The following is a 26,783-nucleotide window of genomic DNA, read 5'->3' as shown; positions in this document are numbered from 1 at the left end:
CCTATCGCACCCAGGAACATAGGTGAATAACCTGTCTTACAGCTCAACTCCTCAAAATAAACCACTCTCTGCTTGGGCACAAGTAGGCTGCACACTTTCTTGCTTTAGTGACTTAACTTTAACTTTAGTGCTTAAGTAGCCCTCTTAACTGCGTGACTTACAATATCAAGGCTGCATGTTCAGGTTGGTAGAGCTCTTCTGAAGAGCACTCTGGTCCTACAGGGATTTTGATAAGGATGTTTTGAAGTGCCTAAAGTATTCATTCACAGTGAGACAGGTCTAACTTTTTCTCTGCTTGGCTAGTCAGATTAGGCTTTTTATCTAGGGATCTGTGACTGTTTAAAAAACAAAACAAACAAAAAACCCAACCCCCTCCAAAAATCCAATGAACAAAAATACTCCAACACTTTTAATAGCTCTAGCTTGAAATTTTATTAGACTTCTGAATAATGTGTGTGTGTGTTATCATCTCTCTTATAAGGGTTGTCTATCCCTGCTTCCAAGTTTACCAAGTGAAAAGAATGCCCTATGGATGGCTAACTACCATAAGCCCAGCAAGCACAGAACTGTGCCTTCCAGACAGAGTGCTCTTGCAAAATAAAGGGGGTCAAGGCAGCAGCAGAATAAAACACAAGCCAACAACTTAAGAATCACACTAAACTGAAATGCAACTTGGTCTCTGTTTTGTCAACATCAGTTTGTGTGGTCAACCCCTGTTGCAGAAGTTTCTAGATGACAGACTTTAAGACACAATTCATCTATTCAGCCTCAAGAAAAAACACTCTGTACTGCTGTGACTATGGTGAAAGTGGTCCTCTGCCTGGAAAACAGATTTTTAGTGCCATTATTAGGGGGTTTTATTACCTGTCCTGGGACTTCAAGTGCCATTTATAATGGTTTTTTTCTTTGATGCAGACCTTTGAAATAGATAAATTTCAGAAGTCTTTTTGATTTGTGGAAGCTGAATGCATTTAAAATAATCTATATGACTGACAGCCAGCTGCAGTCATGTTTAGTCACAAAAGTATTGCCATCTCTCATGACTTTAACTGCAATTTTTTTGACATTTGCTACCTTTAGTGCAGCTTTGACTGATGGCAGTAGGTACTCTGAGAATGTCAGCTTTGTTTGAAACCCCATGGAAATGTGTGCACGGTAACACTGATTATGCAGAAAAGTTTGAAAATTGTAAGCATGTGTGTTCTGAAACCTCACACCAGAAAGCAAATAAAATAATCTTAATAGCAGCTAATTGAAAATGTGAATTTAAAAGAAGTGAAACCTCCTTTACTGGGGTGCACAGTAGTAGCATATGTTCAGGGAAGTGGTTAGTCCTGGTATGATGCCATTTAGAAGTCTGGAGGTACTAAGGGTATCTTATAGGAAAAACATCAGCAGGTAAAGTTACCGCACTGTCTGTGTGATTTGCTTCCTGTAGCATCGGGGTGTATAAAATGCCCTCCTGGGTCAGACCAGCAGTCCATCTTACCCGGGGGCTTACACCCCAACAGTGGCCACAGAAAACCAGTCTGGGGAGAGCGTGCAAGCCTGGCTGCTTTCTATGGTTTGCTCCCTCCTTGAGAACTGTGTATTAAGGATGTTACAGGGCACATCTGTGCCCTCTGTTTTCAAAATCCATTTGTAGAACTGTTATCCATAAATCTGTGCAAATCCTTTTTGAACTTTCTGATGCTGCCTGTGTTTTAAAACTCTAGCACATGCTTTCAGGATTTCATTACCCATTTTGTAAAGAAATACTTGTTTTTGTTTTAAGCCAGTCTTATACTAGTTTCAGTAAGTGCCTCATACTGTAGTATCATTCAGTGAACGTTGTGTTGATTTTGCCTGCCATTTTAACGATGTGTAAACCCTGATTATATCTAAACCTTTATTAAATCTTCCCTCTACCTTTGGCTTTCTAACAGGGGAGTCCCACTTTTTCCAGGCTCATTGCAAAGCTGCTGTTACATCCCCTTAATTTCTCATTCTCTCCTAACCACCTTGACGCAAAGCAAATTCAGTCACAAATGAGCGTCTCTGACTCTAGCCAGACATCTGAGAGCTACTTGTCCCGCAGAAGCATTTGCAGAATTTAGCATTACAGGAGTGTAGGAGCTTCCCTCCACCTTCCCTTTCTTTTACTTTGTCCTCAGGGAATTTTCTACTATCCACACTTTGCACTTGTATAGCTGCTTCTTTTCAAGGACTTTAAGCGTTCCTCTGAGACTATTAAAGCCTTCTCTGTGTGTATCTCAACATAGGATGGTGAGCAAGGAACACCAAAACAGTGGAAGTTTTCTCAAGGTTATAGAATAAATAGCAGAATTAAGAACATATGCTAGAAAACTAGTACCAAGGTCTCTTGCTGTCAATCACAGCTCACTGTGGTTCATTTCAAGACACAATTTCTGGATAACACTTTAATGTGACATCACTTCAGAGCTTTACACCAATCTGACTTCAGGGTTGAACATCGAAATGTACGGATTTTCTCTGGCTGCTAATTATTAGTGTAGACATGAATTTTAGAACTGTCATCCATTTGCTATGTGCACATAAACACAACCTTTGTACTTGTATTGTTACTAAAACTGTTCTCTTTAGCAGTTAAAATTCACTGAGAATACCTTTGAACATACATGCAAACTTGTATGAATGACACTGCAAATCAGATTATGATTCTCTGGGAGGTGCAAAAAGGCAAGGAGATGGTCTCTTCCTATAGCATTAGAAGAAAATTAATACCCTGAATCCAACTAGTAAAACATTTTTTTTTACTTCCAAATGGATTTTAAGCCCACTGCTCAAAAAGGTTCAAGCTCATCTCAAAATCACCTGTATCTTCTCTTATACAAAAATACAGAAGTATGTTGAGGGAAAACTTCCATAAAAAATAATGTGACATTCTTATCTGCAGACAGCTCCTATATACTTGCTGAAGGTTAGACTTTTATCACTCATTATAGAGGCAAAATTAATGTGCCTCAGGTCAGTATAAATACTGGTTTCAAGGCCCTGCAAGCCAGAGTGGAAACTGAATCAACAGAGCTTTCAGAATACTTTAAGCAAAACTTTGAGGAGGAAAAGGCTGACACGAAGGTATCTGGTGTGGAAGGACATATTCCCAAGAAAGGCTGCAGAGCTGTAAGACCCCCTTTTTCCACTGTCCTTCAGCAAGGCACATCTTGGAGGGAATGGGAAGAAAAGAGGTAGTACGGGAAGCAGTGCAAATCCATCAAAAAGCTCCTTTATAACAATGTATAGAAAGCGTAGGCAAGAGACAGGGAATTTCAGACCGTTAAACTCCTCTGTGCAGGCACAAATGCAGAGGAATTTTGCTTCACCTAGCAGACACACTAGGCAACAGAATGATTTAACACTTGCATAGACTAGTGACGCTACCCTATAAATAGATCTTAGTTAAGTTTTCAGCTCTACATACTTAGGGGCTTAAGCAAACAAAGGCAGAGTTTAATTAAGATATCATGGTATATGGTATCAAGAACTGCATAGCAACCCGTGTCTTTTTTCTGATTTTCCCTAAGTAATGCACAAACAAAAGTCTAAATCTGGATAAACTCCCAAAATTTTAGGGTTTTGCCTGGAAGTTATTTGAATTTTCAAAATTCTGCACAGCTGGCCTCATTCTCACTGAGAGCAGATTTGCTTCATGGCAGTTTCAGACAAAGTGAAAAATACAATTCAAACAGCACTGAAACAGAATGGGGGGAACTGGGGGAAGGGGAAAGGAAGTCGCTTTAAAAAGAGACTGAGTTAAGCTCACTTTCTGAGTGAACATGAAATTGAAGCTGCCTTTGAATTACTCTGCCCACAGCTTGTTTCAGCAGCAGGTGAACGTTCATTCCATTGCATTTGTGAAAACACTCAGCAGAAAAGGTGACCTGGCTAGTTGTGTAGTCAGGCTCTGACTTAAGCTAGTTAATACTGAAAATAAGCTTGTTCCAGTGTTGTGCTGTTCACTGCATGTACCTAATGCTCATCTGTGGTGTGTCCCCACACAGTACGGGTAGTTTTTTACATAAATTTCCTAGCCAAAACTGTACTAATGGTTTTAAATGGTGCCTATGTTGGTGGTAAATCTGAGCTTTGAGGGAGGGATACTTTTCACCCCTAGTCTAAATAAGGCACCAGGAAATCCATCAGATGAGAATTATTTTAAAGATTCATCACATACTGCGGCTCTTGCTGCCATAATGCAGGCTATAAAATTCTACCAAAGCTAAATAACAGCGTGCTGCTGAGCTGATGTCGGTGGCAATGCATGAAGTGCCCTCCACTCATCACTTGAGGCAGCCTAAACTGGAATATCAGGCTAAACAAGAGCTTCCTCACTGCTGTGCAAATGCTGAATCTTAGAAGGCAGTTGGATTACTGCTATTTTTTCAGAGTCTTACGGGCATTTAGTTAAGACAAACACCTGGAAGTAAGATGAACACCTAGAATTAATTTACGGGACTGACAATGGTGTCTGGGCCTGCTGCTGCATGGTATGTACTCAAGGTGTTAAAACTGCCTCCCAGGCTACTCGCTGGCCTCACTTGAACATGGCATTCCAGCCCTGAGCCAAAAAGCCTCTTTCAAAAAAAGATAACAAAAAAATAACCAACCACCCCAGAGGCCACAAGGAACTGATCTCCCAGTTTAAATAGATGAAAAAAATAACTGTTCTGGAATGGTTTCTGTCTAGGACACTATCATTTACTTTTCTATTTTGTCTACTCTGATGTCCCCTTAGTGGCCTATGTTTAAGAAGAGGTCTTAGGAAGGCAGGCTTTTCTCTTTTAGCAGCACTTCAGTTTCTTAAATTCATGAATAGCCTGTATATCACTGGTGCTGTTTGAAAACTGCAACTTGTTTTGCAGGGTTGAAGACTCTGCCCACGCTATTCAAAAGACAGTGAATATGAGGCTACAAACTCCAGCTGCCAAAAGATACTTGCAGAGATATGTATTGGCATGTGTGCATGTATATCCACCTCCCTATGTGTTTATACTTGTATTAAACTTCTCCCGTACCAGTGAGGTAATCCTCAGCCCTGTGCTTTGGTTTATTTTCTGTGCTTCTGAGAGGTGCTGGCTGGGCTGACAGCCCTTGAGATGGGAGACCTTCGCTTATCCATAGCATAACTACCACACAGGCACAGTGGGAGGGAGATCTCCCTTCACCCGCATCTTGTGACCCTGCTCAGTACGGAAGCATCTTTAACTGGGTGAGACTGATTCATTCTTTATTTCCAGTTGCACTGGATGTAAAAAAGCAATTGAAAAAGAAAGCCTGGAAGAGAGACTGATCACACTGATGTGCAGCCACTTGAATGTCGGATGAGGTAAAGAAACTGAAATTTTGCCACTGATCTCTGAGGCTGAGAGCTACATTTTTAGCTTCCAGAGCTGCTTCCCAAGACAAATCCATTTCAGATAAACTAATGGAAAGGCAATCTTAATTCTAAATTGCTGTTTGTTTTTTCATTTTGAGGGACTTTTTTCTCCCGTGTACTTTATTACCTCTTCAGAGTGCCTCTGTGCCAGCAAAAAGGAAAAGGCAATAATGTCAACGTGCCCACTTTTTTCTTTAAACAGCTCCTTGAAAAGAAAGATAGTCCTGTATCCAGAGCTGGAATGTTTTCCATAAGGATAAACTCATGAGGAAATTTAACTCCCAGCTCCAACACATGAAACACAACTCGGGACTTTCAGAGGCATTGGCTCGCTACCAAACATAAGTATACTTTCAGAAGCATAGCAAAAGCATACCCTTGCTGACATGCTAACACCCCTCTCATGTTTTGAGTTCCTGCTTTGGGGAATGATGATACTAGAATACTTATGTGAAGTGGCTTTAAGAATATTCTTTTTTAACACAGACACAACCCAATTTTTTTCCTGATTTTGCTCTTAGAAATTACTGTATTACTTCTGCAGACATCTTCCAGGAAAAAAAAGCAGCCTGAAGCAGATATCCAGCCTGAATAGTTAAATCTATAGCAATGTACTAAGAAACTTAGAAGGGCCCTGGTACCATCCTACTATTATTTAAGGCTACCTTAGTGTTGCTTCCAGCTCCACTTGTCAGACTGAAAACTGAAAGCTTAGCCTGACAGATGATGCTCATCCTTGTCAAGAGAAAGAAATGCAAGAGCCATGTTGGCTTCGCCTACACAACTCAGCATTTTGAGGCAGCACAGGTAAATAGTTTGTCTTATCGAACCTGTGATGCTGATGCTTTGTGCACTAGTAACTAGCATTGTCTCCTCATTATTTTAATTGCCAAAGCTGTCAACAAACCACTTGTTGTCCACCACTGAGCAGCCTGAGCCAGGCTCCTCTAGAAGCATCGCATCACATCACTGCTGAACAGAAAAACACCACAACTGTGGGCATGTCCTTGCTGTCCTGTGATAAGAAGCGCTCTGCTAGGGGCTTGTATCTAGGAGACAGAGCCAATAGGTTGTGGTAAATCAGTATTTATGTAACTGAAATATCTAACATGATGATAGTGGCAAGTTAAACCACACAAATGGCAGGAAGAGAGTCCTTGGTCCCAGAAGTTAGGGTCTAGATTGAACTGGAGAGGTCTGGGATGGAGTGCTGACACAGCTACCACCTTGGTATCAGTTACTTCATGTCTTTGCCCAGTGCCTGTCCTCAGTGTGTGAAATGTGCGCTACTGCAAGTGTATATTAGTGCCGTGCTATTTGCAGTCTATTCCTGTTGCAAGGCAGGGGTGGAAAAATCTGAACTATAACTTTTTTAGATGATAAGCTTTTAGAAACTTTGTAGGAAGTGCTTCAAATTCTGAATGTAAAAAAAAAAAAAAAAATATGCAGCATCTATGACTGAGGAAATAGCACACCACGCTTCTCCTGGGGTCTATGGTTTTGCCCTTACAATGCTTGCTTTTAAATAGTATTTTGTCTTTCAATTCATTATACTACTTTCTGAGAGAGTCTGCTAGCATGGGGTGTGGGGATACCCCAGGCTCCTGCTTTCCTACCAGGGAAGCACCATGGAGGGACAGTGGGTGCAGTCTGGTCTGTGGCCTGACTGACCCCACTCTCCATGGCCCTGCTCCAAAGCCCACGGAAATAAACACATGCTTTTCCACTGATTTCCACAGGCTTTGGATTGATCTCCAGATGTCTGTCAATACTTCTTAATTGTGGAAATACTGCTATGGAAACTAAGTAATTATGGCAATTCAGAAGAGACCCAAACCAGTATTTTTCTGAAGGGGGGGGGAAGAAATGTTTCGTTTTAAATCACTGAAGATTCTCCTGGATCTGTTCTGTTCAAGTCTCTGGAGTGGCTAAGGCTGAAGAAACTTGCTCTTGAATTGAGAGTTTTTTTTTTAAAAAAAATAACCCCAAAAACATCTGCCTCCTCACCCTTCCCTCAGTGTTTTGAAACCTCTGCTTTTCAAATCTCCCAGAACTGTTCTTGAATAAGGAGAACATCTTTTAAACTGGGACTTCCCTAGCAGATTATTGCCTCTAAAGATACGAAAACAGTGCAGAAGTAGTGGCACCAACAAGCTGCAATTCAGATTGTTTGAAATCAGATATTACCTATATATCAGCCTCTTTCTGTCTGTGAGGGCCAAAGTTTTTGTTCAGGGCACTGTACAAGGTTTAGTCTTGCATTTTGTGGAGTCTTGACTAAATTTAATAATCTTTAATTTCCCATAACTGATGTCCTTCAGTTATTATTGCAAATAATCCAGTGAAACTTCCATCTAGTTTTGAAGAGTTGCAGCTAAAGCTCACCTTTCTGTGACTTTGCTTTTTCATCTTCCAAGAGTCATTTTTCTTTCTAGAACTGCCAGATTTCCCCCCCAATATGGACAGGATCTCCCCTGTGTAGGCTCTTAGTTTCTTTGACAGTGTGTTTTCAAATCTTACACCCTGGTCAGCGGTAAAAATATTCATGTTAATAAGAGTCAGGAGAAAGTTCTTTATTTTTGTTCTAATCTTCATGTGAGTTTACAGAAGAAATTTCATTTGTATTCTGCTATTCCACATGCTCCTGTTCATCCTTCTTCTTGCAAATAAGCCACTGCCGCACAAATTGTGCTGTTCATTTTAATGGGTTCAAATGCATAAAATTTGCAAGTTCTCATTAGCAACCCTGCAGCACAGTCCAAACACTGACTCAGCTAACACTTTCATCTTAGTGCTGTAAAGTTATGTATTTGTCTTATTTAACGGAAAGTGATTTTTTTCTTCATACTAAAGAGATTTCATAACTATTGTGGAAATCATTTGTCTTATGAAATGAAGAAGGGGCTCCATGTGGTTAGACAATGTGTAGGCATGATCAGATATATAGAATGTAAACTATACTAAGAAAAAGGAAAGTTCAAGCAGTCCAGAGGAGAGGATCATGGCTACAGAAGCGATGTAGCTCAAGGGAGAAAAAAAAAAACCAAAACAAAACCAAGGCAACCGAGCACCAGAGAAAAATTTTTTTTAAATATACTCATGGTCAATTTTTCAAGTCAGGAAGGGTCACCACAGACATCTACTCTGACCCCTTGCAATGAAGGACATAAAACACTTGTTACTGGCGAAATTATTTACTGAGAAATACATCCCAGAGGGTTCATGAGTTACCTAAAATTGGACAAGTTCTGCACTGCTGAGACTACTGCTAGAGAACCCTGTACTGACTCCTTAAGAGTAGATATCATCCATACATCTGTCTCATGTTCCTGCCATTCAGTTTTTCCAGGATGATTTATGGTAGCAAGCGTGCTATCTGTGTGACGATGCTTAGTTGACAGTGTTCTTGCAAATGCATGAGTTGAGGGAGCTGCTGTGACTTGGCTTCTAGAGATACAGATGGCATAACTCCTCCTCCAGTGAGCTGTAAGGCAGTAAATAACACTTGTTTTACTTCATCTGTGCACCAGAAACCTTCAGGATGGTATGGTGGGTTTTTTTAGAAGTAGTGGCTATGATGTTGCGCGGAGGTAACAATTCCTCGATCACATCCCAGTACTTCACCAAAGTTCTTGAGTGGTACGAGGAGCTGACACGTTAGTGTCATGGCCTTTGCTGCCACTCCTGTCCGGTGGTAAAAGGTGTCCCAACCCATAAGGCTTTTTCAGTACTGGCTGTCCCTCGTGTGAGGGGTACAGGGACAAACTGAAAGCAGAACAGTCTGTAGGCATTATACAAGAGACAGTCCTCATTCCCATAGTGACCTAGTGGCTCCATGCATTCATGCACTTTTCTAGCCTGTTTTTATGGGGGGTTTTTTGAGTATGAGGTTTAGGTTTTGTTTGTTTGGGTTTTGGGTTTGGTGGGGTTTGTTTGGCTTGGGTTTTTTCCAGTTGTGTGGTGGGTTTGTTTTGTTTTGGTTTTTAGAATAGGTAAAAGCTAGCAGCACAGACACTTTGCTTACAGGTATCAAACTTGGATCATGTACCACCACTTTTACTGGGATACTGGCCTTGCTCCTCAGAAAGCTTGCAATCCAACAGGGAACTAGAGGATGTCACTATGCTCTAAGCCTCAGGTAGATATGTTTTTTTCTAGAGACTAATATTCAGACTAAGAAAAAAAAAAACCACCCATCCATTAATTTTGTTCTCCAAATACAAAAGCAACATCATTAAGACCATCCCTATGACTCTTCAGAAATTGTAGAGGTGCAGCTGGATTATGCCTTACAAAAGAGGCCCACGTGCAGAACTGCTCTCATAGGTTTAATACTCTGGGAGGCACACCGAGCATACACTGAGTATCGTGTGTTCGCCCTGGAAACTTTTTTCTGAGCAGAACAGTTTGGGATTTGAGAGCACTTTGCAATCAGCAGGTTCAAAGTGTTCTGAAATGTCATATGAAATATGCCTTTAGAATGTCACAGGAGTGTAGAGCCCCAAATTCTTAAGAGTCACCTATGAAAGTGAACAGAGCAGTCCTGGAATTGCACAATGATTTAGTACTTAATGCATTATGTCAGTCTGCCCACGCTTGAAACTAAAGACTCTTTTTTTTCATCTGCTATGTCTTGTTATCCACAAAACACAAAAGCATTTTTAACCTTCACCTGGAGCAACAGTATTAATGGGAATGAACAGAAAATGACAGTGCACAATCGCACTTCAATGTGTTTTAATCATGAACATGTTTCCCTAAGCTCTATTCCAGCTCCTGCTGTTGGTCATTGTATTTTCCCTGCCTTTGTGAACAACATGAACGTCAGCTACCTCCTGTGCAGAAACTAGAAGTAGGATCTAGGATGGCAATGTACTGTTTTAACTTGGCTGTGAAGGTCATTCTTTTCTGTCAAGTCACCTGCTTCTATTTGCAGCCGGTCTCTGTCCATGCTGCAGCACTGGGAACAAAAAGTATTACTTGCAGCACTCTGATGTAAAACAAAGTTCTTCACACTTACTGGCATTAGAACTTTCACAGGTTACTAGAAAGTACCATTCAGTAAACATTTGGCAATTGAAGAAATGCTATAAAATGAGCCAGGCAAAATTATTTTAGGTGATTCAAAAGTCTTTTATATATAGACCTAATGTAAGGTGAGATGCATGTTAATGAACATGACATTAGTCCTAATAATACTGAAGCTTCGTTCAGCTGCATTGAGACCTCCTGCAGGCAAATTATGATACTCTTCATAACTGTAAGGTGCTAAAACTTAAATTGCTCTAGGGTCATTCTGCGTTTTCCATGGTCTGTCTCTTGCCTCATCTTCAAAGGGATGCCAGGCTAGCCTGCTCCAGAGGTGATGCTTATTGTACCATGCAGATCATGCCCATAATTTTACAGTTCAATATACTTCACAGATGCTATAATCACTTAGGGAATAGGCAAGTTTATTGAGGTTTTGGCATGAAAATTAAATAGGATAATGAAATATCTATTAGTTTGGTGGTTTATTCTGTGGAGGGGAGACTAGGAAACCAGAACAGGCAAAGCTCCTTTCTTGGCTCAGAATCCAACGTGTCTGCCTTTTCAAGCAGGAAAGAGTGGACATAGTGCATGGTCTTTTCTTTGGAGTCCTAGAAGTCTGCAGAGCTATACATAAGACCTGTCCAAACTATACAAATATTTCCTATAGTACAGGCTCCCAAACTCCTCCCAACATACACTGAGCACTGTGAACTTCTACTGGTTTCCGCCATAGTAGTGTTGAGTCAAAGCTCAGGTCCCTTTTTCACGCTAGATCCTAAATAGAAAATTAATGAAGAAAACAGTCATACTGAGTGTGTTTAAAACAGGTGGTTTGTTTTCATGAGAGAGACTCAATTGTTTCAGATGCCAGGTCAGAAACAGCAAACAAAAATCCCCAAGAAATTAAAAAAGTGAGACAGGATGCATGGTAGGGAGTGGTGAGAAATAGGCTGGTTTAATTACACTGAATGTTAATGAAAGAGTATTCTTGCATGAGATGTACTTATTAGATTACCATGGGACACTGAAGATTAATTAAAGCCAAGACCTTGATTTCTTGCCTCAGCCAGTACTTGCTTTTATTTCAGTGAGACAGTATCAGTTATATAAGAAGGGTGATCAGCTGTGATTCCAGGACAGGCCTGCCTCTCCCCCTGAATGGGTCTGAAGTATCCGGTCTGGGCAGTCACTTCTTTTCAAGTAAAAATGAGCCTTTACTTTTCAAGTAAAAAAGATTGCTTTTTGCACCCTTTACTTTTTTTTCATGTCTTACCAGTACAGCTCATTAATGAATTCTTACTACACTGACACTTAATGGGGACAACTTTGATTTACATTTTTTCACTTATCAAATCTCAAAAGCACAGGTTTCAGCTCAGTTTGGATTGTTTTCCATCTATGGCCAACCTATGTTCACTAGCCTTTAGCTAGATTATTCACAGCCCTATGCCTAAACCTATATCTTCAGTCACAAGGTCATGAATAGGCCACAGTTTACTATACTTAAATTATCAAATATTCATACACATGTCCTGGATACAGTTGTCTCTTGCCTTCAGCCTTCCTGCTGCTCTTCGGAGGTAGGTGCTGTTCTTTCAGGATTGTGCATCTTTGTGGGAAAATTGCTGTACTCCCTGTTCTTGTCATTTGATCAGCAAGGTAAACATAAATAAACAGAAGGAGTGGATATAAAGGCCACATCTGCAGTTCCACTTGCTAAGATATGAATTACAAGAGTTCCCATTCCTCCTGGCTTTATTGAATTTGACTGTGGTCAGGAAACAAGGCAAATTTCTCTGCTTTCCTTTGCAGCAAGGGGAAGGGTGATTGTATGTACACGGCAGTGGGAGGTGGGTAGCCAGCTCCACACTCCTGGCTTTGTAAATAAGCTCATTTGGCCAGATGCTCAGCTGGTGTAAGCAGGCACCCACTGCCAGAATGGGTACAAGGCCACACACCATGGAAGAACACTTTTCTAAATAAATAAGTAAGGATACTGGTATTCCTCTCTACTCCTCTTTGATAATCTTGTGACCTACCATGCTCCCTGTAGATAAAGCTCAAGTTTTCTTGATCAGAGAGAAACTTCCTGAAACTTTGCCTGGCAATAGATTTAACAGACATGGACCTGTGGGACAAACTCATGCTGTGGATCACTATTAAATTATTTCAAGTTGGAATTCAGCCTAGAGCAGACCCAGCTCCAGCATATGTAACCACAAGAATCCAGTTGGGTTAAGCAGTAGTGCCTGGCATCACGCGTTCTGCCACTGAGGCTGATAAATGCAAGATGTTTGTTTTGGCATTCATGCTCCCATGCCCCGCATTTTGCAGTGTGGGGCTTGGGGTGGTTTTTTTGTTTGTGTTTTTTCCCTGCTCCCTATGGGTCTAATACTGCATTCTTTTGTGGTGACTCTCCAATATATTTCTATTTATTCTGCAGCCCTATTTCAGTGAAGAAATGAATAGCCCACTCTGAATTTTTGGGTTCTATATTCTTTCTTGCGTTTTTCTGCTCCAAATGTCAGACTTTAAGTTCTCACTTGTAAAGCTCCTCAAGGGCACAGGTTAATTGCTGGGTAGGTCAGGAAAAGCTCATGGCTGACAGCTCTGTATAACTAGTTTCTGTCATTGTGGGGAGTGGGATTTTTGTTTCCCATGGCAGGCATCAGAGATAAGCCACTGACAAAAGCAGCCCTCTAGAGCAGGGTTATGCAAATCTATGATAGATTATGTTATAGTTATACTGAGAGTTGGTTGGCAAATATAGCCGCGTGAAGGGGAGAAAGAAGGGAAAGGCAAGCTCCTTTTATGATTGTGCTCCTGTGGGTCAAAATGAAATTAAGTCCTACTGGGTAAATAGTGAAAGACAGGATTGCCAAACACATTTTTAATGAAAATAAATGTTATTTCAATGCTTTACTTTGCTGTCAGTAATTAATGGCAGTGGGTGAGCCATAAAGGGTCATAAGGATCCCACAGGACCTATGGCGGCTGGGGCTCAGGTGCTGGGTGACTGCTGCCAGCCATTTGCAGACTGGCTTTGGCAGCCCTGGGCCTGAGCAGAAATCAAGGAAAGAAGCTTTGGCAAGGCCTGAGTCACAATTCTCTTGGTGACTTGAGACTGTCGGGCTCCTCCTTCCTTCGCCTCAGTTTCCATATTGGCCACTTGAGGATAGTGACGGTGGTATGCCTTGCAGGAGGGTCATGGTGGTGGCCCTTGTTCCCACAGCCCTTTGGAAAGCTAGAGTGCTCTTCAAGTGCTAAAGAAATTCCCTTCCTGGGAGAGTGTATCTTGTGCACTCTCCAGTTGCATCCTTCCAGCCTGACAACTTTCCAAGCCGCTTATCTAAACACTTCCCACACGGTAATGTGCTGCTGCCCCAGGCCCCTGCTCCTGCTGCTCCGCAGCTTCCTTTCTGCTGACCCCCCAGCAGCGGCAGTAAAACAACCTGTTAACATCGGGATCTTCATGTGCTTTCAGAACCAGGCTTGATGTTTTCAACATATTCTCTCATCTTCCTGTGCACAGACTACTGTCTAACATTTCTGGAAAGGCATCTGGAGACTCCAGCCAATTTCTATGGTGTTTTAAAGCTGCACATATGTTTAATATATCTACTACTTCCTTCCCCAGGACTTCATGCTTCTCTTACCATTCATCTTTTTATACTGTACGCATAGAATACAAGTTATCTACAGCATTGCTACCATGATATATGGCATTTCCCAACACCTACATGGCAAATCCATTAGAAACTGTAACAGCTGCAGATAAACTCTAGCAGTGTGAATGCTCTACCTGGTGGGAAACAATCATAAAAAAGTACTTTTCCCATTCAGAATTATGAAAAGGTGATAGAAATAGATGCACCTCCCTTCCTTTCTCCCAGAAAAAAAAAAAAAAAAAAAAAAAAAACCAACCAAAAAAAACCCCACACAAAACCACAACACTGATTTTTCTGACTCTGGGAAGAGTCAATGAAATTGGGGGAGCTGGTTTAATCTGAAGCAAACAGAAAGAAATACTAGTTCAAACAGCAGGCCAGGCTTGAGAGCTGGGGAGGTGGGTGTCCCATAACCAGTAGAGTGGCAATGGGGAGCATTCATGGTAGCACTGTAAAGGGCATGTGGGAAGGCAAGGGAAAGCCAAGGGGTGCCGCCTTCCAGAATTGTAACTGCCTCTGCTGCAGCAGGTATAATAAAGGACTGACGGTAACGCTGAGTAAACATAGCCTTGGAATGAAAGCAAATGGATGAGGATGCGGTAGTTTCCTTGCCCACTGCTATCTTGTAGCAATTTGTCCACTTTCCGGCTCACCACAGCGTTGGGAGCACCCACCGGGCATGGGGTGAGAGGATACAAACACCTTCAGTCAACAGCAGCTAATGACAGCCCTGTAACCACAACTCAGCTGAAGCATTTTGTTGATCGTCTTACTTCGAGGTGGTGTTACATTTTTTATAGACTTAGTATTTGTTTTTGGGTGCTGTAAATGTAAAAGGCATGAGTGGCACAGGTAAATGCAGAAAGTTTGCGTGGAAAATAGAGACATAACTTGTTTTTCCTGCTCAGCTCTGAAGCCAAAATAGGTAAATTTACCCACTTCCATGACCAAGACTAGCTATGTAAAGATATACACCGCTTCCCTTTTTAACCAGCGTGAAGCTGGCTTCACACAATGACTGTCTGAAGCAGTCAAAGCTTGGAGCATCCTCAAAGTCCAGGCCACAGAATGGTTCCCAGGACAGTAGGAAACATTTCAGAGTGGCTGTTCTTTGCCACATCACTGCTGCTGGGTCAGCTTATCTGGATCTTGTGCACTGAGCCTTTAAGTGGCAGTGTGGGTGAAGGGTAACAAAGGAGCTGGAGATGAGAAGCAGAGATGGGAGGAAGCACTAGGTGAGGAGGCTGAGAAGGCAACTGTAAATACAAAGTTTTCATACAAAGTACAAAGCAGAAGTGATTCCACCGTATGCAGAGTTTAGGGAACAGGTACTAAACTGGCAAGGAGAAAGGGAAGGTGACAGCTGAGAAGAAACAAAACCAAGCAAATAAGTATATGCAAGGCAAGAGGTAGGCAGGGATCTCAGATACCAGGGAGGTCTAGAACAAGTGGAAGAATAAAAAAAAACAGCATTTCTGAAAGGACTCATTAGGGTCAGCAGCCTGGGAGATACCAGTGACCTGGTGGGGAGAAGCAGACTGACCAAAACACTGGAAGGCTTCCTGGTAAACTGGCAAAGGATTCCTGGGATTCCACCGGGAAGCTTTTCCATTGTCTTTCACAAAGACTACAAGAGACAGGAGTGGGTGGGGTGGCTGAGCACAGGCCTAGAGAAAATTCTGTGCTACACACATAAATCTCAAATCCTGGCATTCCTTCCCCAATAACCAAACAGCAGGCTATATTTAGCCCAACCTAAACAGAAACAAAGAACAGCAGGACTAGTCTTAGCTCTAACAGCTGCCACCAGCTGCTCAGAGGGGACGCAGGTAGAGCCGACGACGTCAGATGTAGTTAAATGAGATGGAACAGGGAAGGCAGCTATGCTTGAACGAACAATGCTGGTGTTTGGTTAGAGAAATTCTGCATTTTATTGTTTCATGGCTAGCCAGAAGGAAGATCAAATGTCAAGCTGAGCATGAATGCTTTTTACACCAAGGGCAAGTCTATAGTGAACCATGGACAGGCAAATACGCAGAGGAAAGGGAGGAGGTAACAGATACAAGCAGACCACCTTGCCACTCAGAGCAAATGCTCGTGTGTCTAGCCCAAGTTCCTGGCATTCCCTCGCTTCCATTCTAGCATAACAAAAATCAACAAAAGCAGTTTTGAGAAAGTCCAAGGGAGGGCTGGTTGTCATGCTGCTGCTGACTAAAAGTTTGTATCTGTGTAGGAAGGCCAGTGACGCTTTTTCCAAGCAGCATGCTGAGGGTGCCCAGAGGTACTGCTGATCCTAGTAGGGCCCTGTGCTTCGTTAATGTACAGCCTGCCTGGCCCCAAAGCTGCATATGTTGGGGCCACTACAACAGCAGCCCTTCTCCCTGCTGGCATGGCCACACATTCATGGGTCACAGTGACTTATTTCACTGATCCACAAACCCAGGGCTCACCCCCTGTATAGGCATCACTGTCATCACCTGGACAGGAGTGTGGAAAGGTCACATTAATGCAACTGGTTGCTTGCAAAATTACCTGCTCCAGGAGGGTGTATTTGCATGCTTGTTGGGGGAGAAATCATCACAAAACCTCCACCAGAGTGACCTAATTACTGTTAAGATTTCTACTAGTATGTATACACATACATGCACAGTACCTCTAGTGAAGCTGTACCTGGCTGAAAAGTGTAAAACCAGAGGACGCATAAAGTGAGATTGTTTAATGAGAACTTTACCTTCAAAATATTAGGGGACAATTAATACAGTGGGTGTTAAACTTGATCACTGAATAATCACTTAAGCATCTGGTTATCATTGCCATTCTTAAGAACAAAAAGTAAAAAAAAGCAACTGACCTACTTCACCAGTGTAAAAAAGACAAAAAAACCCAAAACAACCTCAAAACAAAACAAAACACACGCCACAAAACTAAAAAAAAAAAACAACAAACCAACACTAAAACAACAGAAAATCCACTGTCTCCTTCCATCCACATTTCTGGATTTCAGAGGCACCTTATTACAGCAGTTCTCCCTAGATACATCAGTTGGTATAGCATGGACTTTGAAGATTTTGTGGTAGCTTTCCCTGCCTTACTAGCAGAGCTGTGAGCTTGATGACTAATCACTTCTTAATAACTCATGTTTCCTCCCCAAAAGTCCCTGAAATGAAACTAGAGGAAAACATATGAGCAGGGATTTGTGAAGTAGAAAATCGCTTTGAAATGGGCTTATTTCCCAGTAACTCGTATGGTTTTTCTGGAAGGGGAGGGTAGGGCCAGCGCTGAATTCAGTTCTATTCCCCACATGCCCAGACCTTGCAATTGCAAAGTGATCCCTGGTAGTGTATTTCAGATATATCCTCAAATAATGAAAACAAAACACAGATTAATTGTAGACCTCTCTGACTTGACTGTTGCTTGAATTTTTTCTGTAGGAATTTTGAAATCCAGATATCTTTCTCCTGAGTATGTTCTCCCACCCTGGATTAGACAGGGAAAATAGTGTAAACCAACAGATACACATCTACGTCTACTCAGGACTTTCCCAGCTGTGACACTAAAATAAAGTTGGTGTGATCTTAATTTCCGGAATGGGACAGGCTCTTTGCAGGATGGTATTTACTGATGCCACTTTATTGATCACCCTCTTGCACAGTGCAAGTACCTGAGCTATCGCTGGATCAAAAGGTGACAACAGCCCTGTGCCCCATGTACTTGATTGCCAAGAAAATTATTTTTTTAGCTGCCTAGAAGCAGACACATATTTTCTGGGGAGAGCCTGTGGGAGCTTTGGTATCTTCCCTGTTGCTTAAGCATCAGTAGAAAACACACACACTTCCATGTCACATGCCATGGTTGCAGCTGCATGGCCCAGCCAGACAGATGAGAACTGCATCTGCCCATGGCTGGGCACATCACACGTGCTAACGCAGAAACTTGGAGTATTCAGCCTGGCACAAACACAGCAAAAAGGCAAGATGGATAGTACATGCCGCAGCTGGACATTGTCTTTTTTTTGGCCAAAACATTAAGGCTTCTAAGAAGAGGTATTTTGAGCATTCATAGTCAACTGAATTATGGGTTGGAAAAGCATCAGCCATGCAGTGCTGTCCAGTACATGCCCTTTTTTCTCCTCCTGGTTCATAAATTTTCACTCCTTTTTAGCTTTCTGGGCACGTACTGTACCTTGTGATGACATGGAAGAACAAGGCCTTTAAGTCTTTATTAATTGTTACTACTGTATTTTTAAAAGGAGCTATTTAGGAAATTCTAACTTTTGTTACCATAGGAATGAAGCTGTAGGATTCAGCAAGAGAGCAACTTAAACAGCAGTGTTTAAGTAATTCACTTCAACTTTAATTTTCTGTTCCCTTTAAGCTCCTCTTGGACATAAAGAAAAAGGCTGTAAAAGTGCTCTCGTTCTCTCAGCGCCGCTTGAGTCTAGCCCAAATTAGGAGGTGCAGCCCTGTAATCTATAGCAGGGCTTAGCGATGTCCCTTCCCACCCACAGAGCACCTCCTCTTCTTCCCGAGTGAAGCGGCATCAGTGAAGTGCTCCTTAGCCCAGGCAGAGCTCCTCATCTGTTTTTTCCCCAGCTAGTTTAAAGCAATGCTTATGCAACTTCTATGCCATAAGAACTAGGTGAACAGAGGAGCAGCCAGTCCACTGTGCAAGAGCACGCTGGGATGCTCATACCCAATGAGCTCGCCCAGATGAGCTGACCAGTGATTTACCACCCAGTGTAATTCTGAACTAAGTGCCTTACTAGAGCACTTTTACATGCACCTTTCTGAGTTTATTTGCTCCTTTTTTCCTGTTTGAAAGGTTTAGGTCTACATTAAGTAAAAATCAAAACAGGACAGGTGAGTTGATTAATAATTCTGCTAGCCTTCTCCAGCAGGCAGGAGGAGACAAGGCAAGGAAGGACAGTAAAAAGCTGACACCCAGACTTGCTACTCCCCTCCACCTGTTTTTTAATCCTTTTGACCATGGGAACTTGATAAGCAGTAAGAAAGTGGAAAGAAGTTTTGTTTTCCCTGGCTTTGACTCTTTTTTGAGATGTTATCGACTTGTGAATGGTGTTCTGATTTCCCATCTCATGTTTGGGAGAGTCTTGGATTAGTCAGAAGGGATTAAGTAGAACAAGGAATCTTGCACCCCATTGCACAGATGTCTAACATTAATGATGAGACCAGGATGTTCTTCAGCAGTTGTTGATTGTGGCAACAGTTCTATTGATTTTCATGGTGCATGAGGGACAGCTTTAATTCTCCTGAATCACCACGCTCCTTTCTTCATTGCTGCTGAAGCCATGATCCAAAGTCCCAGTCAGGAACTGGAAGAGGAGCCTCTCCAGGATATTACAGTATGTGTCTGTAACTTCACAGATGCTGTCAGGTGGTGAAGCCACTTACAGATTAAGAATCTAATGCCTGGCTATTCCTCAGCAAATGAAGAAAAGCCAAGAAAGCAAGCCAGTGACCGTATTTTGGCATGACTTCCTGGCATTACAGTGACCGTATTTATCACCCAACCTCTCCTTTTCCTTGCACATATCTAGCCTGCTCCAGCATTCTGCCTTGCATTCTTGCTTCTAGAGTCTGGTTTATCTTTCAGCTGTCTGGCCAAACCTACTTTAGTAACCTATGGCCACAGGATTCTGCCTCAACAACATATTACAAACTGGTCACAGGGATAGGGAATTACACAGCTATGCTAAAAAAAAAAAAAAAAAAAAAAAAAGACACTATCAGCACTAGTCTAGCAGGGTACTTATCCACCAAACCCAGCTATTTGGAGATTACTTTGCTCTGTTTTAGCAAAGGTGTAACAGCACTTCCACAGCTCCCACTCCTGCTACTGTTGGCTGCAGGCAAATAGGGGTTTTCAGACACCACCCTGCCACACACGCATACCCGTTTCTGTGGACTTGGCCAAGCTGTTGAAGCTGGATCCTTTTATGGGAATGTACAAGAGGGGTTTTCATAAACCAGTTTGAGATTTTGGGAGGCACAGTTGCTGCTCTCTTGAGGTAGCTGATAGCTCTCTAGTCTCTCCACCCCCTCAAATCACCTCGTTGTGCTGCCCACTTATTTGCGCCTTCATTTCCACACAGATTCACATGCGTGGTCACAATCAAAAAGAGGACCTTAGTCATATTTTATGTAACATTTCCTTGCATCTCAAAGGGGAAAAAAGAGGACACAGAGGAGGAAGACTGTGAAGGACTAGAATGTTTTTATTGACTTTTCATTAAAAATTATTTCCCACCCAGGAATACAGGAAAACTTTTTTACCATAAAAACCTAGTATAGCGAAGTCTATAAAAAGGATACAACAGGTAAAAAAGGCTCTTATTTATCATATGCTGATGAGGGATTTTAACAGAGCACTTAACTGGTAGGTTTGTATTTTTTAAATATAAGCTCTCAAATGATTAGGAATATCAGGGTGAGGGGAGTCTTTTAGTGTTTCAGCTTTCCTGCGAATACTTCAACATCCTATTGCATTATTTTGAATCCAGCCAAAAGACCAGACAACCACAGAAACAGTCAACTGAATAAAAGACAAACTAAAAGGAGAACCGCTGAAGTTACTCACAAACTTGGCCAGGACAGCGAAATACAAAAGAGGGGTGGGGTGAGTGCAGCAGGGAAGAAGGAACAGTTTAAACTTATCCCAGAATATTACCAGCATTCCCTCAGGTATTTTATTCAAAAAGGTACAATTTAATCTGCATTGTCTTTGTATAAACAGCATAATCTCTAAGAACCTCTGCCTCACATACGCCTTTTTTCCTGAAGGCTGACAGAGCTACTTCATGATAGTGTTCTGGTAAAATACCTTCTGGGTATACATAATATATATATTAAAAAATGTGCTTTTATAAACAACCCATTCTAAAGTTAATGAAACTATAATAGTTTATGGGCCAGAACCTTGGCACTTCTAATAAAAATGTTACTTCAGGGAACCAGAGCTGGTTGACAGCAGCTGAGAGTCTAGCCTAATGCTCTTACCAGTATGTCCTACCTCCTGGCTTCTCTTCTGCAGATTTCTCTAAAATAAACAGTATCTTACAATTCCCAGATTGGCACAGGAGCATGATTACACTCAGTCTACTTATTTCCTCATCCTTATGGTGCAAGGACATGCAAGATGGGTCCTGGAGCCGTCAAGTTAACACACCACCACCAAACTACCCGAGCAAGCTTGCAACCCTCGTGTTATGCTCCTTGTCTCACCAAAGGAAAGGCTGTCTGTAGAAATGGATTTTTAACATTCACGCCTCCCCCTTGTGTTTCTACTATGTGAACTCACCAGACTATGTTTATTTCTCAAAAGACCTCTCTAAATGTGAAATTTACATGTTGTATTTTCTTGGTTTCCTGGTAAATATGTAAATACAAGAGAGCACTAAGAATAAACGTTCTTTCAGTTGCCAAGGCTAAAATTTCCCACTGAAATCAACCAGTATTACAGCTATTACAGAAGTCATCCAATATTTAACAGAGGATTTGATCTTAGAAGATAGGGAGAATAATAAAAATACCTTCATCTAGCACAAGCTATGAAGAGACAAATACTACTAATTCTGTTCTATGGAAAAGAGGAATCTTGCCACTCACGTCATGAGAAGTGGGACTGAGTTGGGGTGGGAAGTTTGTTATTTTGTTTTCTTGTTGGTTTTTGTTAGGGTTTTTGGTTTTTTCCAAGCAATAAAAGTACTTTTATCCTGGAGATCCTGGAGAAAATAGCATGGAAGGCAAGGAAGAGAGAACTCCTGGCCTGATCCTGACCTCTGTGACAAGAATAAGATCACAGCTGTCCTTTTGTACAAGGAGTTTGTACAAAGAGAGGGAGGAAAAAGTTAGCTGATGACAAGCAGAAGAAAAAATCAGACAACAAACATACCTGATTTGCCCACACCAGCTCGACCGAAGATCGCCAGCTTCACTTCTGCACTCTTAGCCATGCTGGAAGGGACGGAGTGGTGACAAATTCACTCGATTATCTAAAGTGAAGCAGAAGAACCATTCCCAGCTCCTGTCTTTGGCTTCACCGTGTCATTGTGACGTCAATGCAGAGCCTGGGGAAGAACAACACGAGGATGGAGCTGCAAGGAGGCAGGCTCTTCCTCAGCCCCCCTTTTTTTCTTTTTTAAATAGTCATGATAATTGATGCTATGTTCCTGCTTTAAACATCGCAGCAACACCACTGACACGTTTGGCACTCTTAGGGCAAAACCTGCCTTCAGCTTCCTAGCTCTCGCTGTTTGCTCCACAGTGGCACTGTAATACTGCACGAGGTACTAAACAACCCAAAGTACCTGCCTCACAAGGTTCCTTGTTCTTTCTTTCAGCTGTGATTGCTATATTTACTGTATGTGCCTCAGCTCCAATGAATTAGTTTTTGTAGAATGTATGTAAAAGCCACAAGCACTCACTAACCGTGCCTGCAGATAGATGATCTTTCCTCAAGCCCTCCAGTACGAGAAAGGTTTCAGTTACCCAGCTGCAGTTGCCTAAAAACCTCTAAGCACTTGTAACCTGCCAGTTCTGCTAAACAAATCTGTACCCAGTAGTTCTCTATGGCTCCTTGTTTAAACTGCCTCAGCTTGTACATAAACATTCGGCAAAGCATGGGGTTAGAAAAGGATGCCAGAGTTTCTGGTAATACACTTTTAACAGGCCACATGGGAATTATCTATATTCACAGCAGATTTGCTGCATGACCTTGAGCAAGTCACCTGGCACTTCATCTCCTTGATCTCTCTAGCCTGGACAGTAAAAAATATAACAGTACCTGTCATTGTAGAGTGCTTTAAGATCTTGGGCGAAAAATGGCAACTCTGATGATGATGATCCTCAGGCCTGACTTAAAACATCACAAACTCAGTCTCCCTGTAAAACAGGGCAGAACTTTACTTGTGAATGCAACCTGTTATGAAGGTTTGCTGTTGCGCTGAAGTGTTCGCTTTAGCCATAAATCCTAACAGTGACGTAGGAAGCTCGCTATGTTACTACCCGGTCTACAGCAAAATGCATTTCAGACGGATTTCTTGAAATAAAACCCGAGGCTTTTGCATACAGACAAAAAAAAGTAAAGACGCCTTACACAGGGAAGGGATCCAGCTCATCTCTGACATCCTCATGCTCCTGAATCATTTTGCCTATGAGTGAATTTAGACCTCGATCGCCTTGCACGAAGCGCAAAGTTTTTCAGGAGCTGCACCGCCTGGCGGGGTGGGTGGCAGGGGGACAGCGACATCCCCCTCCCGCGAAGGCTCCCGGCCGCCTGCCGGTAGCTCACGCAGCTCCGGGGGCTGCGCGCCCGAGCAGCGCCGCGACCCCGCCGCCGCCTGCGGCACCACGGGCCGGCCCCGCCGCGCCCGCCCCGCCGGCAGGTACCGCCGCATTTCCCCGCAGGCACGGGCACCCGCCCGCCCCGGCGCCGCGCCGGGCTCCGCTCCCCGGCCGGGTCCCGGCAGGTGCCTGCCGCACGGTGCGGAGCGCAGCAGCTCCCGCGGCTGCGGGCACCGGCCGGGCCGGCTCCGCGGCCCCGCGCGCAGCGTGCGCCGTGCCCCCCGCCCCGCACCTTCCCGCTCGCGCTCCTCCCCGCACCGCCCCCCCCAGCCCGCGGAGGAGACCCGCGGGCGCGCACAGCCCCGCGCCGGCCGCCCGCCGCTCACCTCCTTGCGAGCAGCGCGGGGGGCCGCGCTGGCGGTGCCCGCGCTGCGCCGCGGCGCTCAGCGAGGGAGGCGCGGCCCGGCCCCGGCCCGGCCCCGGCCCCGGCCCCGGCCCCGGCCGCACCCGCGCTCCCGCCGGCGGCAGCGGCGCGGCCGCACAATGCGGAGAGGCCGCCCGCCCCTCCGCCCGCCCGGCGGCGGCTCCCGCAGCGCCCCCCGCCGCCGCGCGGCACTGCGGCGCCCCCTGCGGGCCGCCGGGAGCAGCACGCCGGGTGCCGTGCGGAGGGTGCCGGGCGCGGGTCCGCGGCGCCCCGGCGGGGCGGGGGGCGGCGGGGGGCGCCAGGCGGGACAGGGAGGGCCACCGTGGTGGCGCCGTCCCCTCCCTGTAGGTGCCGACGAGCGTCACCCCAGCCCGGCGAGCTCAGCCCTGAGGTTCGGCGTGTTTGGCGGTAACGCAGCCTTTAATTGTGCGGGACAGCGGGGTTGCTCACATGCATAAATTCTGACGAAGTGCTTGCTAGCGGGCCCGGCCGAGTCTGCTCCGTAGCTAATTCAACACCTTCGAGCACTGTCTTTCCCTCACTTTTGCTTGGTTAGTGCTGCTCACCGGTACCGCCCGGTGTAACGCTTTGCAGAGCCACGCAGCCTCCCTGCCCTGGCAGGCTAACAGCAAGGTCACTGCTCCGTCAGGTCGCTTCCCATCAGCACCAGCTTTCCACACGGCGCTCTTCTCCCTGCATCCCAACGTGGCTTACGGCAAAGGAAAGCATTGTTACTTCAGTTTGCAAATGGGGAAAAAAGAGCCGTGTAATTACATCAGTCCCTCCAAGAAGCAGCGTCAGTGCCAAGGTCCAAGTTCTGAAATGATAGGACCAAATTCACCAGACAACTCTTACTTCCTTGTTTATTAAACTATCCAGTAATGTAAAGATGCATTAGTAACAGATGTGAACCAGAGCTGGAAAGCACTTAGAGCTCAGTGGGTGTTCCTCTTCTGTTTCTGTTCCAGCCTAGATCTGTATGAGATACAAGGTGAGTAAAAGACAAAGCTCTCCCCTCGCTGTCTTTCTTGATGGAAAATTAAATAAAAGTTGGGTTAGAAAGGATCTTCCATGATCCAAGTGTCTGTACAAAAGCATGATAACCGTTTAGGGAGCAGGATGGCAGTCCTGAGGAGAAATGAGCACCTACTATTCCCTCCAAGCTGTGCCAGCCGCAGGCACTCAGTAGCAGATCTTAAAATAGTTGTACTGCACATTATTTGAAGGAAAAAGAAAAAAAAAAAGAATTAGAAGGCAGATGTGAAAGCAGTAGTGTGGTTTATGCTTTACTTGTTAAAAGTAAATGCTGAGGCTTTAAGTCTTCACTCTCTGTTTGGTTTACATAATTTAGAGAGATTAGCTTTTTCCATCCTCCTAAGAGAGCAGCTGGCGAGTGTCTATTTTGCATCTGGGGAAATGTGTGTTGGTCTCGAAGCCTGACATTTGTTTTGTGTGTATGGAATTCACCCTGCATGGGGCTGTCAAATTAAATATGGTAACTGGCTTTTCCAAAGCAGAAGATAATTTATTGGTCATTAAAGTCCTAGTGGCTGTGCAGTCAGCTTGCACTGAAGTCTCTTATTGGTGCCAGGGCATGAGAATTTAGTAAGCACTAATCATGGACATAGGCAAAGGTTCCAGATGGTTGAGACCCACAGGGCTGGTCCAGGACCACTTCAATTGCTGTTTGTTTTCTCTGTACTCACTGTGCTTCTCATATATAAAGTTGATGGTTTGAGGATTATTTCCTACCCAAAATAGGTTTCGAAAGCCTTAGATTTTAGTCCTATAGAGCAAGGACCCCTTGCTTTGTTGTAAGCAATTGTTTGCTGGTAGCTGTGGCTGACTGACATGGTGTATTTTCTCAGTGGCTTTGCCACTCATGCTGATCCTAAAGTGTGCTCAGGGGTAGTATCCTGGCATGGGTAATGAGATCAAGGTTTTTGCTGGGAAGACCATCACACAACTGACTGCCTGAATGATGGGGCAGCTTCCTTTTCTGCCCTTCCATCTTATGAAAATCTGGGATAAGGGAAACAAAGGTGGAGATACAGAGTCTGATTCCAGGTGGTCTGTGTGCTGCCAGTCTGAATTCAGCTCGATCCAGCAGAAGTCAGGAGCACCCCCTTTCCCACCTCACCAGAGCCACGTGTCTTAGATTTCTCTCTCTTGTCCCTTGCATCTTTGGTGAGTTGTAGCATTTCACAGCCTTAATTCATTTTGAAAAGAGCACTTCCGTATATTTAAAAATTTTCCTGTTTTACTAGGAAAAGGAGCACTCCTGGCACAAGAGGATAGCTGTCTTATGGGAATTATCAGCTGGAGTGGACCTGATGGACACTCACTCCTTTTTGTAGGCTCCTTTTCTAAGATGTCAAAGCAGTGAAGCGTGTCTACCTACAGTTGTCAGTGAGTTTGTCTGTGGCTTTGTGACTCCCAAGGGCAACACTGAGCCTTGTAGCAGGGCAGAGCAGGCAGCCTCCTCTCGGCTGGTGAGCCCAGGCACTGCGGACACGTTGCTGCTGAGGAGCTGGGCCCAGCCACGCTGTGAACACAGATGCTGCAGCTGCAGGTCCATGGCTATGTAGCTGCACCAGGGTCTGTAACATGGGCCTGCACCTCATGATGCAAGGGATGCAGCTGGCTTAGCTCCCCTGTTACCCACACCTGGTTGCATCCCTTTTTGCTAAGATGCCCACCAGCAGTCCAGAGCAAGAATTTTGGTTCATTTATGGTCTGGTAAATGCCTGCAGTCAGCCAGTGTCTGCAGTCAGAGCTTCAGACTACCCTTGGTCACTAGAAACCCTGATGGCTGAGGAGCAGATAATGAAATAGGAATGTGAACTTGAAATGCACATGAAGCCACAGACTTAAGTGAAAGACAAATGCTGTTTCAGGTGGATTAACAGAGGTGCATCCAAGCAGTTACAGTTGATAGAAGTATTTTAGAAAGGCTCACA

General features: G+C 43.8%; 1 protein-coding gene across 3 annotated transcripts in view; it reads right to left on the bottom strand.

Annotated features, from left to right (window-relative positions):
• Positions 1–24,265, bottom strand: part of RERG (RAS like estrogen regulated growth inhibitor) — a 143,655-nt gene extending 119,390 nt beyond the window's left edge. The window contains exons 1-3 of one of the 3 annotated variants that reach the window (XM_080390985.1): positions 23,786–24,265; positions 22,900–22,997; positions 22,009–22,108 (exon numbers count right to left, since the gene is read on the bottom strand). In XM_080390985.1, the coding sequence (XP_080247111.1) occupies positions 22,009–22,069 (61 nt within the window). In that variant the 5' untranslated portion in view covers positions 22,070–22,108; positions 22,900–22,997; positions 23,786–24,265. Of the gene's footprint in view, positions 1–22,008; positions 22,184–22,899; positions 22,998–23,785 lie in introns of all 3 variants that reach the window. The other 2 variants (XM_080390984.1, XM_080390986.1) reach the window with 2 other exon arrangements.
• Between the last annotated feature and the right edge of the window lie 2,518 nt (positions 24,266–26,783).

This window comes from Falco punctatus, assembly GCF_963210335.1.
Source record: "Falco punctatus genome assembly, chromosome: 6".
Classification (NCBI taxonomy): domain Eukaryota; kingdom Metazoa; phylum Chordata; class Aves; order Falconiformes; family Falconidae; genus Falco; species Falco punctatus.
Note: the sequence above shows the minus strand (reverse complement) of the source record. Positions and strands in the feature narration are given on the sequence as shown.